General features: G+C 42.4%; 1 protein-coding gene across 1 annotated transcript; it reads left to right on the top strand.

Annotated features, from left to right (window-relative positions):
• Positions 1-1,349: 1,349 nt before the first annotated feature.
• Positions 1,350-4,481, top strand: rhov (ras homolog family member V). Its single transcript, XM_080047930.1, has 3 exons — positions 1,350-1,704; positions 2,087-2,145; positions 2,483-4,481. Exons 1-3 carry the CDS (start codon positions 1,500-1,502, stop codon positions 2,927-2,929), a joined length of 711 nt encoding a protein of 236 aa, XP_079904056.1. The 5' UTR covers positions 1,350-1,499; the 3' UTR covers positions 2,930-4,481.
• The last annotated feature ends 9,711 nt before the right edge of the window (positions 4,482-14,192 follow it).

Genomic DNA, 14,192 nt, shown 5'->3' with positions numbered 1-14,192 from the left:
ACACACACACACACACACACACACACACACACACACACACACACACTAAATAATAATGTGGGGGTCACTGAAAGACACAAAAAATGCCCACACATCACATAAAAATATAAACTCTTATAAAAAAATGTATTTTGATGTGTTTGCACTTTTTAAAATGAGTTGTGTGTTTTGATGTGTTTGCACTTTTTAAAATGAGTTATTTATTTTAATGTGGTGGCACTTTTTGTGTTTCATTTATAAGAGTTGATATTTGTATGTGATTGACCTACTCGTGATGATTGTGAATTAAACAGACGGATTTCAGAAGATGTACACAAAGCTTCGTTGCTTCATTCATCTTCTACCTCAACATGTACTTTTTACCACCGTCCTGGCCACTTGGGACCCTTAACAAACTGACGTATTTTACTGTGTACTAGCATCATAACCGGTGGAAACCGTGTATTATTATTCACCGCTAGGTGAACTCCGGCAGTAAAACAAAAAGAAGAAAACAAATAGGTTACAATTCTGACCAATGAAATCCACTTCCGGTGGAACTCCACTTTCCCCATGCGTCTCCAAATAGGTGCCTCTCGTGGACCCGGGAGATCAGGTGACTTGCAGAATCATGTGATGACATTTGGTGCAGTGCTCATCTTCGGCACTGGGGGGCGCAGCAGGACCAAACAGAGTGAGAGGTTTTTATGAAAATGTTATTAAAAAGAAACCTTGGGGGGGCGCCCTTAGCTCAGTTGGTGGGGCGTCCCCCTCCCCCCCCCATGGGCCTCGGCCAGCAGCGGACCCGGGTTCGATTCCAGCCCGCGGTCGTTCTCTGCGTGTCACTCCCCTCTCTGCCCCATTTCAACTCTGTCTCTACACTATCAATAAAGCATAGAAGTGCCAAAAAAATGAAAAAAAGCTTGTGCCTCTGTGTTTGACTGTCACTATTGAGTTATTTAATTTTCACCATTAAATGTAAAGGTCACGTTTATCAAAGCATTTTATTTCCCTTATTATTTTCCTGATCTATCGTTTTTATGCTTCATTTTCTAACAGCGTAAACATGGTGGTAGCCTATTATAGAAGCTTAGGCCTACAATGTGTCCGAGTAACAAAAAAAGAAAGAAAAAATTCAAGATTAAAATGAAGTGTAAGAGTACAAATAAGCCTTCACTTACACACAAAACAATTACAAAATTATGTATTTTAATCTAGCCTACAATCCAGGTGGAGGCCTCTTTCCTTGTTTCTCGGTGGGAGGGTCTATCTCATGTCTATGCAAATCATCACAACCTGTCTGATCAAGCTTGCCCCCTAAAAAGAAGCGTGGTCCCGCCCTACGCATGTCTCCTGTCAGTGAAAACTGAACGGGCAGCCTGGCAGTAGGCTATTATGTGAGAGACTAGACCCACTGAACACTGACTCAGTATCAACTCGATCAGTAGCCTACCTTGTCTCACGGAGATCAGAGAGGAGGAGCAGCAGTTTACATTCATTTATATGCGCCTAACCTCGACATGCCACCTAACATGGATTACTTCTACCACGAGTCCCGAGTCCCCTCCGCTTGCGGGCTGACCCGGGAGGATGAGCTAGAGCCCGGCGTCATCAGCTGCATGCTGGTCGGTGACGGAGCCGTGGGGAAGACCAGCATGATCGTCAGCTACACCACCAACGGATACCCGACGGAGTACAGACAGACCGGCTTTGATGTCTTCTGCGGTGAGTGATCACACAGACGCACATAACTTAAATTTAACTTTACCTTTTAACTTTTAGCAAGTCACGTTTTATTTCCTATTTAAATTGGGAGCTTTTAAGAAAATTAAAGTGATTGAAATGCTTTTAAGAAATGAAATGCCATTCCTTACATGTTCAAGGCTATATTGGACAACAAGAATAGGAAAATGTTATTCTTAAAGGATTTTAGTGTTTAATGAAAGAATATCATTTGGATGAACTTGGTAAACAATGAGCACTTTAATGTGGTCATGCATGTGAGTGTGTGATTCTTTTTATGTCTGAAATGTTTTTCATACTTTTAAATAGCTTATGTCTGAAATCAAGTTAACTAAATCGTTTGTTTTACTAATTTGTGTTACAGGTCAGGTCCAAGTAGAAGGATCTCCGGTCAAAGTTCAGCTCCTGGACACTGCTGGACAGGTAAAAACTGTTAGATATTTTTGTTTTTTTAAATAAGAAATTAAAACAGGTTTATTTTTAGTATTTAGTTTGGGCTGCCAAACTTTTACATAAAACCTTTAACAACAAGTGAATATACATAGTCACTATTTTAATGTAATGAGAGATGAAGAATGAGATCGCAAACTCATGTCAAACATCCTTGCCTCATATGATATGTGACTCAGTAACAAGACGTCACCCTGAATGTTCAATTGATGACAATTAATGACACTAGTGAGTCAGTCTCATTCTTTGGTAATGCGTACAGTAGTTTGATTGACACTCACCTTTCTGTCTCTTCTTCTTTTCTATTCAGGATGAGTTTGATGAATTCCGGGCTCTGTCCTATGCCCAAACGGACGTCTTCCTCCTGTGCTTCAGCATGGTCAACCCCACCTCGTTTCACAACATCACCAAGAAGTGGGTCTCAGAGATTCGGGCCTCCAACCCTTCCTCGCCCATTGTTTTGGTGGGGACTCAATCAGACCTCTTGCTTGATGTGAACGTCCTCATAAACCTGGACCAGTCCAATGTCAAGCCCGTTCTGAGCTCCCGGGCACGGAGCATGGCAGAAAAGATCAGGGCCACGGACTTCATTGAGTGTTCTTCGCTCACGCAAAAGAACTTGAAGGAGGCGTTTGACGCTGCCATCTTTGCCGCCATTAAGAACAAAACCTGCAAGACCAAGAAGAGGAGGTTTTCTGATAGGCGCACCAAAGCTTTCTCCAGGTGCAGCTGGAAGAAGTTCTTCTGCTTCATCTGAACCAAAGATAGACCAAAAAAACTATTAACTATTAACAAACAATTAACCCTGTGGGTTGTGAACAAAACTCTTTATTTATTGAACTGCATTACTTTACCTTGATGTCACAGCGCTCATCCGAGGCGGCTTGGCATCCTTACCTGTTAAGTATTTGGCAAGTCTTGCTTTGGAATGCCAAATTGTTTGAGGAAAACACCGTGAGCATTGAGAACTAACATCTATGGCCACAGCAGAGAGGATTCTGGGGGCTGTGTTGTTTACATTATTGTCAAATGTTCCATTGTTCCTGGGGCAACTGAAAAAAAAAACATATCAAAGTCAAAATGTGTGTAATCTTTCATGTGTATTCATCACTGGAGAGCAACTTGAGAGGAAAGGGCAGTGATTTGAGGCATGAAAGGAACCAAAACCGATCAAGTTGAATCAGTCAGCATAACAGCCGCAGTGAAAAAAGGGACAGGCCTTCATGTAAATGTTGTGAATTTGCATGGTGTGCCTTGCTACCAACTGCAGCCTTTATAATGTAGGCAAGGGAGAAACAGAAAGTGTCCGTGAGGAGAGAGGCGTTAGCCACCTCTCTGTTGTGTTCTCGCTGTCTGACAACACCGGCCTATTTATATGCGGCAGCTGCAAGTTCAGGTTGCATTGCGAAGTGCCACCTTCTCACCTGCCTGTTATAGTTCCCCTGGCTGTTTCGGGGTCAGTTTATTTTTTTAGGTCTTCAAGTTAATCAACAATAAGAGCGACTGTCTTAACACCCCAAACATTTTGGTTCATTTTGTCATTTTTTTTCAACTGATCCGACACTGTGAAAAGTGGTAGGATCAGGTTGGATGTTGTTTGTGACGGATGAAAAACAAATGTATTTCCTGTGTCTTAATTCTTCAATTGGCACGGGAACTCGTTTGAAAATCCTCTTGTCTGAGGTGAAAGGTTGCATGTGAGCGAGGACCTTTGGCTTTGTGTCCCTGTCTCCCATTAAATCTGCATCTGTGAAAGCGAGCACTGCAGGAGTCTTGCCTTCCACCCTATGGATCCTATCACCACCACCATCAGCCGGCCTTATTTTATTCGCCCCTCTTTGTTGTGGTCCTCAATACACTCCTAATCTCCTCAATAGCCCTGTGCATACAGAGTTAGAGAGCGTTAAAGTGCCTCTGTTTGAATGTAACTGTAAACTAATACACTTTTTGTTTTTCTGAAGCCTTGTGTCTGTGATGTATGTGCAAAAGGAAGTCATATATTGCACTTATGTGTAATATATTAGTGAGCCGAGCGAGAGCTATAGGCTCGTCTATGCTTCTTGTGGAAGTCAGCTTAATGTGAATGCTTTTCTGTTTAATTAAACAGGTCATTATGTTTGTGCTTATGAAATAAGAGATACATTGTGGATTTTAAATGCATTAGTGTACACCTCCAACTTTTCTTTCTTTTTTTGTTTTACATTTTGTATCTCTGTCAGTCACTAATCTGTATTCTCCTTCTCTATCCCGTGTGTCTTTTATTTTTTATTTTTTAAATGTCGGAGTGATGTGATGCAAATAAATGAATTGCAAATTATAACCTCTGTGTTATGTATCTTTTTAGAACGGCTCGCCTTGCAAAGTCACGGCTGAGCAATTCACAACCCATCCCTTATCAATTCTCATAGTTGTGACTGTCTGTCTGCTCTACAATCAGGAAAGAGATTTTCTCTTTTAAAGGGGTCACGAAAAGCTTCTCTATTTATTTTTTACAAAGCAGCAAGCCCCGCTCTCGGCAGGGAGTCTGCATAATCCATCTCATCACTCCGGGTACTTTTCCTGAACCATCTCTCTGTCCAATGATATGATAAGCAGCGTCTGGCCTCCAGCCGTGCCCCCGAGTCCAACCAATTCTAATGCAATCCACATGACTGCTGATGGGGTTTGGCAGTGCCACGCTGTGACTGACTGCTGAGTCTGATATTGCCTTTCTCCAGAAAAAAAGGGTCCAGATACATGGGAGAGTGGCATTCACTGCAGTGTGATTAAGTCAAATTCGCTGATTGAGAATAAACAGTAGCAGTGTGCTGGCTTTAACAGGACAATTGTCTCAAAGGTGTGACTAAAGCCCCTTTTACACAGCCAGTGAAAGCCGGGAATATGCCGGAATTTCGGCCCTCTGCCCTGCTGTATAAATGCGACCGTTGCGGAACGAGGGAAGAAAGGTGCGAGAGATTGTTCTGGGAATTTTACTACCTCGGGGGGTAGTAAGATTCCCGACACAATCAGTTCCGCCTCTCTGTTTAAATGCGGCCAGCTTGTTGATGCGGAACAGGGGGGCGTTTGACGTTCCATAGCCTACGTTCTAAACATGCGACCATGTTAGCAGTTGAAGGACGTGTGTTTAACATTAACCACGGCGGCCTGATGTCCCGTAAAAATCACCAAATAAAAGGAACAGCGTATAATCTAGCTGGTCATAAAGTCTGCTGCTCAATCCAAACCCCCATGCTTCGTTTTGCAGAGTGTATGAGTCTATTTCTGCCCGGGGGAAGTTGTACAATGGGAAAGCTAGGCTAAGCTAGGCTGCGACCGGATCGCCGCCGCTATTATTATCCTAAGTCTGAGCGTATATCCATACTTTATTTCTGTCTACAGTAACGTGACTTCACACTGTGTGTATGTGTATGTCTGATTGGCAGATCTCTGCCCTCACAAAGAGACTCGCTCACAGCCAACCTGTCACACAACACACACACACACACACACACACACACACACACACACACACACACACACACACACACACACACACACACACAGAGGTGAAGCAGTGAGCAGCGGAGTGATTTTTGTCGGTTTGGTTAACAGTCCCAGTGATGTTGGACTCAGCGCGTAGCGAGATCAACCGGCACATCGTGGGGACAGTAAAATACGGCCCTTTTACTGCAAGCTCCAGCTCTTCTGCTCTCAATTCACCGGCCAGTGTTGTTGTTGTAAAGCAACTGACTGGCGCGGCGCTAAATGTTTACGTCACACCTGGCGCTGTTTACAAGCACCTCTTTCATTCCGGAACGCTGTGTAAAAGGGGCTTCTGATGCGCCAGCAGGCCGGCGTTGCTTGGTTCTGTGTAAATAACACAGAAGCAAGCAAAGCCGGCATATTGGAGTGATGTTGTTCCGTCAATATGCTGCAATCTCTGTGTAAAAGGGGCTTTAAGATAACCACATCAGGGCTCTTTGTGCAGCGACCTCAAGTGAACATGACAGGGAGGATAAATAAATATAAAGGTAAAATTGCAGAGTGGGTTATTTAGACAACACTTGTAGACCTGACAGCTATGCAGCGCATTTGTTCCAAGCAGGGCCTATGAGTCACAGATGAGCGAGAGGATTAAAAAAAAACACACACACACACACACACATACTCACCCTCACCCCAACGCAACATGAATCTGTTTTCCATTAGTCAGAGCGCCGTCCATCACGCGGTCATGGGTCAGGCTTCTGTTTGAGCGTCTGTTTAATCGATGGGTTGAAGCAGGACATCCTCCATCTCGGCCCCAAATACCTTGTATAGGGAAAGGTCACAGAGACTGAGAGCTGGTTGTTTGGTCATCTGACACCGCTCACACAACTGGACCCACAGTGAACTTTGATTTGACCCCTCAGGGACCTTGCAGTTGGTGCTATAGCCATGATGGTTTGGGAGAAATGTCTGGTTCACTTTTTATTATTTGATCAGCATTTATTCCAGATGCCACATACAGCTATTTTAGTGAAAAAGGAATAAAAAAATAACAATATGTTTTTTTAAATGCCCTCCATACCTGCCCAGCACCAGAGACAGATATAGAACCAAGTCAATTGACCGTGCAGTAGACATGGGGTTTTCTCACCTCACCTCAGCTCGGCTCAGCTTTCAGTTTAGATGTATAAGAACTGGGTGAACACGCAGATTTGGGTGGTGAAGTAGGCGCCAAATACGTCGCATCGCAAAAATGGTCAAACATATAGTCAGCCTCACAAAGTCAGTCATAATTCCTAAATTAAAAACCAAAAACTATAAAATAAAGCACTCTCTCTCTCTATTTCTCTCTCTCTCTCTCTCTTTCTCTCTTTGTCTTTCTCTGTCTTGACTGCACTGCTAGTGACCAGCCGTGCAAGTTGAAACAACTTTGAACTGGGACTCACACCAGCCTAGAACTAAACTGTTGAGCGTTGGTGAACAAGGGGTAACAGTGAACACAACGTGGGGCCCATCTGAGGTCAGGAGGCCCGGGAGTGCAGATTGTAGATATTAGGCTCAATTAGGTGACACACCCACACACACACACACCCACACACAAACACACACACACATAAACACACACAAGGACATTTTGTGTGTGCTCTTTTTTCCCTTTTTGACCTGCAGATAAAGTGATTTAGATAATCTGGCTAAACTGTTGGCTTGTTCACAACTTGTCTGACTGCACATGTTTTTTGCCCCATCAGATTTTAGTGTCAGCGATGTTGCTATGTCCCCAAATCCCAGCAAATGTATTGGGTGGGTGTAATTGTTATTAAGACTTTGACATAAGTATAAACACAATTATGAAAATAAGACCAAAGGTGAAATGAACCGCAATTATCCTGTTAGCATAGATAGTCATCTTTCTAGCCCTCATTTCTTAAGAGAACTCATCGACACTTTGAAACGTGATCACTGTCAACGAAAAGGTTTATCCTGCAGCACTGTGTGTCTCTACTCTCAATAGTGCAGGTAAAGGTCATCGTTGTTAGCAACCCTGGGGCAAGGCAGGCCCATGAGACTGCTTGGAGAAATGTTTAGTCTTATTTATGACTCTTTCCCCCTTTTCACACAGAACATTGATGGATAAATGCATTGTGCAACTGCGAAGGCCGTGTTGGACAGGTTTTAGGTTCCCACGAGTTCAGTGAAGTGTTCCTTTCTTCCTCCTCCTCCTTATCCTCCTCTCTTTCGCTTCTCATGGTTAGTCATTTTATTATTTCTCATCTTCCAAACAGGGCCGGTCCTCCTCCCAGAATCCCCTGCTTTTAGCGATTGTGTCAGGAGTAGTCAACCAGGTCTTCCTCTGGCTCAGGGCCAGTTTCACTCTGGCTGGGTTTCACTGTAGTCAAAGGTTGGCAAAGAGGCCTGGGAATCAGCAGGTGCACCGACAGGTCCGCCTGGCCGGGGACAAAGCCTATTGGCTCACCACTGCTTCTCCTCGGTCATCCAAATTTGGCAGTTTGAGATGTTATGCTTTGGGGAGACTTGGCAGGGCTCACAGTGTCGCTTTCACACAGACAGAAAAAAAAATCAAAGCTGTGATTTTTTGTTGTTATTGTTTTTCCAATTTACTGACCGACTGTGTGTTTCTGAGAATGTGTGTGTGTGTGTGTGTGTGTGTGTGTTTAATTGTTATCGTGTGTCAAAGGGTGTGAAGGGTCGAATGCAGAAAATGACAAATCTTAAAACATGCAAAATGGTGGTCATTTTGGTCACTTAAAACTTTACCAAGGAAAGACATGCTATTTACTGAAAATGTAACCAATAACTATTTCGTAATTTCTTATGTAATCCACCCATAGATTGGCATAATAACAATCGCCGAACTGTCGGTCACACGAACTGTGCATGTCTGTTGATTAAAAAAACAACTGTCAAAACATAAACTGTCAGTTTCGGTGTCGAGCAAAGCCAGCAACGATTGTCCCAGCTTCTGACTGTGACTGTGCCTGGAGGCAACAACGATTACTTCAGTCCCACAGTCAACAGACAGTTTGCTTTCACGGATCCTCCTTCATAAAGAGTCATACACAGGGAAGAGTTGATGTGCAAACCCTTGCAAGCAGCGTGACAGCAGTGGATAATCACAAGACTTTGCTCCTTTTGCAGGGCCCCTTTAATGTCATGTTTTAAGGGTCTGAGATATAGGCCTGGGTCATTACCAGAGGATACACACATCTTATTTCTGTATGTGGTCAGCTTTTGCCTTTATGTCAATATTATGTCATCAATGGATGTGACGACTTCAGAGTGTCAGTCAATGAACAGGCAGGATCACAGGAGTCACCTTTGCTGAAGAGCATGCTTATCATTTTAGGAACGTCAAGGCGGTTAGCACTTCAAACGAGCCGTCTCAGAGCTCATTGTATAACTGACGACCCCGAAACTTCCAGCCCTGTATCAGATGTGTGTGTTTCGAGGTGTGAATTCAAACTGGTAACTGATGTGTAGTGTAGTGTGTAGTGTCTGCGGTTTGCAAAAAAAATTAACAAAAAATCCCAATAATATTGTGACACTTTTTTGTCTGCTGACCTTAATGTCCCCAAACAGATTGGCTGTGGAAACAAGAGACAAATGACATGATGAAAACACAGCAACAAACATATATAGTATACTTTGCTGCACCAACCCACAGTGTTCCTACAGTGACTAATATTTGCAAGGCCGTACATGAAATAATACTGCCAATTAGTGCACGTTACAGGCTAATAGCAATGAGAAAATATAAAGTAGGCAGAATTTATTGTGGATACCAGTGCTGCAACTCGTTTATATATGTTAAAATAACACATTATCAAGATATTATTTCAAGCAAGGGTTGAATTGTAATGTCTTCCTTCTTGCTCATTATGTGTACACACGCGACGCAAGCACAAGCCATTAATATGAAATCATCAGGCCCTGTCTACTGCAATGTTCAAGCATTTCCTCTGCGATGGACATGTGATGCAATCTGAAGTGTGAGTGATGGTTGACTCATGCCACAATCGTACACTCCTGTGTCCTGCATAATGCATCTGCCTAGCCATTCTCTGGAAGTAAACAGACACGTTGTCTGAGAGTAGTGAAAGGCATCTGTTTCAGGATGTAATCTCCTGATTTGAATTGAAAGAGTTGACTATCTGTTGTGAGAAGCATTGAATGTCTTGGTTTTGGGGCTGGGGGCAGTTAGACGTCATTATCTTATGTGAGATACACATTGGTTGCAGATTTGAAACAAACCCCCAATACATTTAATTTGCTTTGTTAGCAGAAGACAGAATGTTTTGTCCAGGTTTGGGGGTGCGTACCCTTTTTTGCAAGAATATTGTGATCCCTGGAGTGATTTTTGGCTTATTCGGATCGACTTTGTATATTCATGTTTTTATCAGGACATTCTTTAGAAGAGAAGTTACAGGAAATCTAAACAAGTGATATAAACTCAGGTTACTCTGAATATGTTCTTGTTGATGCAGGTGAGGGTATATGTTGCAACCTCAATGCTATAAAGTGATGGTGGCGCCTCAAGCATTGAGTTTGGTTTTGTGTGGATTATCAAGGCGCATCTTAATCTGTAGCCAAGCAGGAGCAGAGATGGACAGATAAACAGACACAAGTAAAAGTGTGTCAGTGTCTTTGATTCATAGTTTCGAACAGTTGACAGTTGACCGTGTTTATAGGAGTGATTTTCATTAGCATATATGTGTGTGATGTTTCAGAATGGGTGTGGCCTACGTCTGGGAAACAAGGGGGTGAGGTGTTCTCACAGTGGCTTTGGGGGGGTGGCTGTTGTGACATCCACGCAACACACACGGTGGCAGTACTAGTGCAAGTGAGGGCACGAATTGAGTTGACACAACCCTTATCATCTTACCCTCTCCCACATGTACACACGCTCAGGATCCAATATACAATAGTACACATACACTACAGTAGGACTAAAGTACTGTGAGGTGTACGACCCAATATAAAAGATAAACATATACAAACACACACACACACTTTCCCCAAAATCCAACCCAGATAGACACCAGTGTCTGTGTGTGCCGGATTTTGACCGTTTGCCAGCACATAATGCAGTCTCATGCATTCATGACAATAGATATTGTGTGATTGAATCTAGTTTCTGACATTGCGACAAGGTGTGTCTAGACTTGTTCAGCAGAGAGTGACTGGTTGCAGTCCGCTCACTCAGAGCGCAGTTAATCGGCTTACTCAGCCTGTTTGTGTCATCATCAAATGAGTTTGTCTGTGTGTAGATGCAACTTTTATGGGGAAATACAAAGGGAGAGAGACAGAGAGAGAGAGAGAGAGAGAGAGAGAGAGAGAGAGAGAGAGAGAGAGAGAGAGAGAGAGAGAGAGAGGGTTCATATAAGAATATGTTAAAAGTAGAACTCTTAGCCACAGTTAAGAAATCAGATTTGTACAGTGAGACAGTGAGACTATACAGCTCCAATTATAATAAAGTTTCACACCACTCTCATGTCTTTAGTGAATCTACAGTCAGTAGCCTGTTAGCAGCTAACCTTAGCACAAAGATGGGAAACTGGAGGAAAAAAGGATACATCTATGCAAATGTGCATTGGTAAATTGAGTCCCTTTTCAGAAATGGAATACGTAACATTATTGGCTTCTTCTATTCTGTCAAAGTGATGTATTTTGATGAAGGTGACTGGCTTTATTTGTACTTGACAGCACATTTAGATTAAGATACTGTACCTCATTGGCACCTTGTGAGAGAGGAGCACATAGAGGGACAGCAAAGTAGGAGAGGGGGATAGTCTGTCCGTCTAAAAAAATGTTTTATTAATGTATTGATCCACACAGATGACATCAGAGAATACACATGATAAAGGGAGAGAGAGAGTTGGTCAGCCAGTTGTATAAGGTCTTTTGTTCTTATTTTTTTGTCATTTGAGGGCGTTCAATTAAGACTTGATTAGTGTTGAAAGGGATACGGAAATGTTGAGGTAAGGCTTTTCTTTTGGCAGAGCCACTGCTTCATAAAACTTACAAACATGAGAGTGGAATGGTATCAAGTTTTCTCATCTAACTCTTGGAAATGTAGCAAATAAATGCATTTATCCTAAATGTATATTTCTGTAAGTAAATGTATGTTTTACGTAAATTTATTATTCAGTTCAGAGACAATGTACTTAGATTATAAAAAGTTAAATTTCATTATGCAGAATATATCTGTGTGCACCTGAGGTGAAGAAACTGGTTTAAATGAATTATTTTGTTTCACTTTGAGATCAAAAATCATATTTACAAATGAGAAACCTGGCTTAAGGGGGCACCTTTGGGCTGTGACCATTTTGCTGAGGGAACATAGGAATGGCCCCAAACTATTTAAAAAGACAGCTGTGATGTGCAAGTATAACATTGTACAAAGTTGCAGTACTTCAGTAAACATACTTAGCACTGTTGACAGACAAGATGTTCTCTCTACATATTTATTGCAGAGATGAGGTGAGTGGAGAAATATGTAACCAAACTAGGAAGCAACTGGATGTGACAGGATACGAAGTGGATGTGTGATTTTCATGCATTTGTGTAATAAAGGACTGAAAACGGCGTACAGTCACACGATGTGCATGCTAAGGCTTAATAAGGTAAACAGTGCTAATGTATTCCATGTCAACACAAGCGCAGTGACATAACGCAGGCCTGTTGACACCAACTGTTTACCTCAGTAAAACAAGATGGATCTTAAACTGTAGATGGCCCAGACTCAGACCTACACACAGCAGTACACTGGAACAATTGAGTAACCCTTTTTTTTTGTTGATTGATATGAGTCTTCTGGGATGTGTACTTATAACGCAACAGAAACTTGCTGCAGGGCTTCCGAGGTGCCCGGATAATGACACAACAGCGATATAATTCTCTTTGGTTGTATGTGGCTTCCTCCACTGACTCTAATTAAACTTGATATCATTTGTTATCACGTTGAAAAAAGTAATTTTCCTGACAAACTCTGTATCTTGAGCAAAATATTTATTTAATATTTATCTAAGCCTAAAAAAAGGTTGGAGTATTTCCTCAATGTAAGGGTGATATGCCCTTTCAATCAGCAGTAAACTAACATATTTCTTCCTGGAAAAAATGGAGGCCTGTTTTTTTTTTAGGGTCACTTTTTATCATCTGTCCAGGGACTGCAGATTAAAAGTATCAAAAGTAACCTCTAAAACCCTGGCATGCTTACAGCAATTGAGATTTTCTAAAGAACGCAAGTAGTACAATAATCCTGTTTTTCATCCCCATTGTGATTGTATGTAATCTCAAACATCCACTATCTGTTGCATGTGATGTCATTTCGCATGCGGAGCGCGTGCCATTGGTAGCTATGTGGTTTCCATGGGGGTAATCTCTGAAGAAGTGACATAGCCTCTTGAAAATTCACATCCCTGCAACAGCTCATTACTGTGCAGTCATAAGGCACTTATCCGTGACACACGTACAGTATCTGTGCATGCATGCCATCCATTATCATCATGAAGGAAACAGCCCTGTCATTAAATTGGTAGCCAACTGGAGGGGACTTTTTAGTGTTGGGATGGTTCAAAATTTGACGTGAGACAAAAATTAAAGAGGAGATTCGTCAACCTGTGTATGGAAAAAGCATTTCAGCCAAAAATGACATGTGTTTACAGTATTTGTGTTGCACTTCTTCAGTCTGATATATGATAACAAACACTCCATGAACCAGAAGACCCTTTCTAAATTCACACTTGTTTGTTAAAAGGTACACACACAAAAATACAAGGAACCATTCAATCATTCTTTCCAGACCAAATAAAACCCCCTCATAGGGCACAAGGTTTTGAATACGGCACCACACATGCACACACACAACCACAAAACTCGTCGTCACAATGGCCTGGATTCTTTTTTTTCTCTGAAGGCAAACAGGGAGAAAACGGATGTGTGTTTGCAGGTGGCTCTCCGCTGGCAGCTTCCCCTGACAGACCTGTAGAGCAGGATCCTCACACTCTCTTATCTGCTGCCAGCTGCTCCGTCTCGCTTACCTCACTCACATCGACCAGGTGACGCTGCAGCGAGGGCGTGGCCTGAGAACAAGTCGCTTCCATTTGATTCATTGTTCTTATTGCACTCTCTCTCTCTGAACAATGATTTGCATTTCAACTGTCTGGCAAGTTAAGAATGAAGAAGTTATTCAAGAGAGGGGTAGATTAGCTGTCCAATTGCCAAAGGTTCAATAGGCTCTCTTGGGTCGTGTCAACAACAGTATCGTGAAAGGTTTCCCTGAGCAGCAACAAGCTAGTTGATGTGATAGTTAAAGCTTTGGTTAAATACAAGTTGGCAGCCTAAGCCCTGACGTTCACCAATGAGAGGACAGAAGGAGGGGTAGAACTGAACTTTCCAGTCGAGGAAGGAAACTGGTCTCTGAGCAAATGAGAGAAGGACTTCCCCTGAAGACAACAAAAAAACTATTAATCACAGTGGTTCCAGACGTCCAAAGCATTGCAAGGTCACTGCCTTGAGTTACAGGGTTGATGGAT

Source organism: Ammodytes marinus (assembly GCF_949987685.1).
Source record: "Ammodytes marinus genome assembly, chromosome: 19".
NCBI classification, from domain to species: Eukaryota; Metazoa; Chordata; class Actinopteri; order Uranoscopiformes; family Ammodytidae; genus Ammodytes; species Ammodytes marinus.
The sequence above is the reverse complement of the archived record's forward strand: the minus strand, read 5'-3'. Positions and strand labels throughout refer to the sequence as shown.

Excerpts from the sequence above, each read along its gene's own strand:
- rhov (XM_080047930.1), top strand. The coding sequence starts at position 1,500 with ATGCCACCTAACATGGATTACTTCTACCACGAGTCCCGAGTCCCCTCC. Across the intron at positions 1,705-2,086 it reads CGGCTTTGATGTCTTCTGCG|GTCAGGTCCAAGTAGAAGGA; the intron begins GTGAGTGATCAC and ends TTTGTGTTACAG. Across the intron at positions 2,146-2,482 it reads TCCTGGACACTGCTGGACAG|GATGAGTTTGATGAATTCCG; the intron begins GTAAAAACTGTT and ends TTTTCTATTCAG.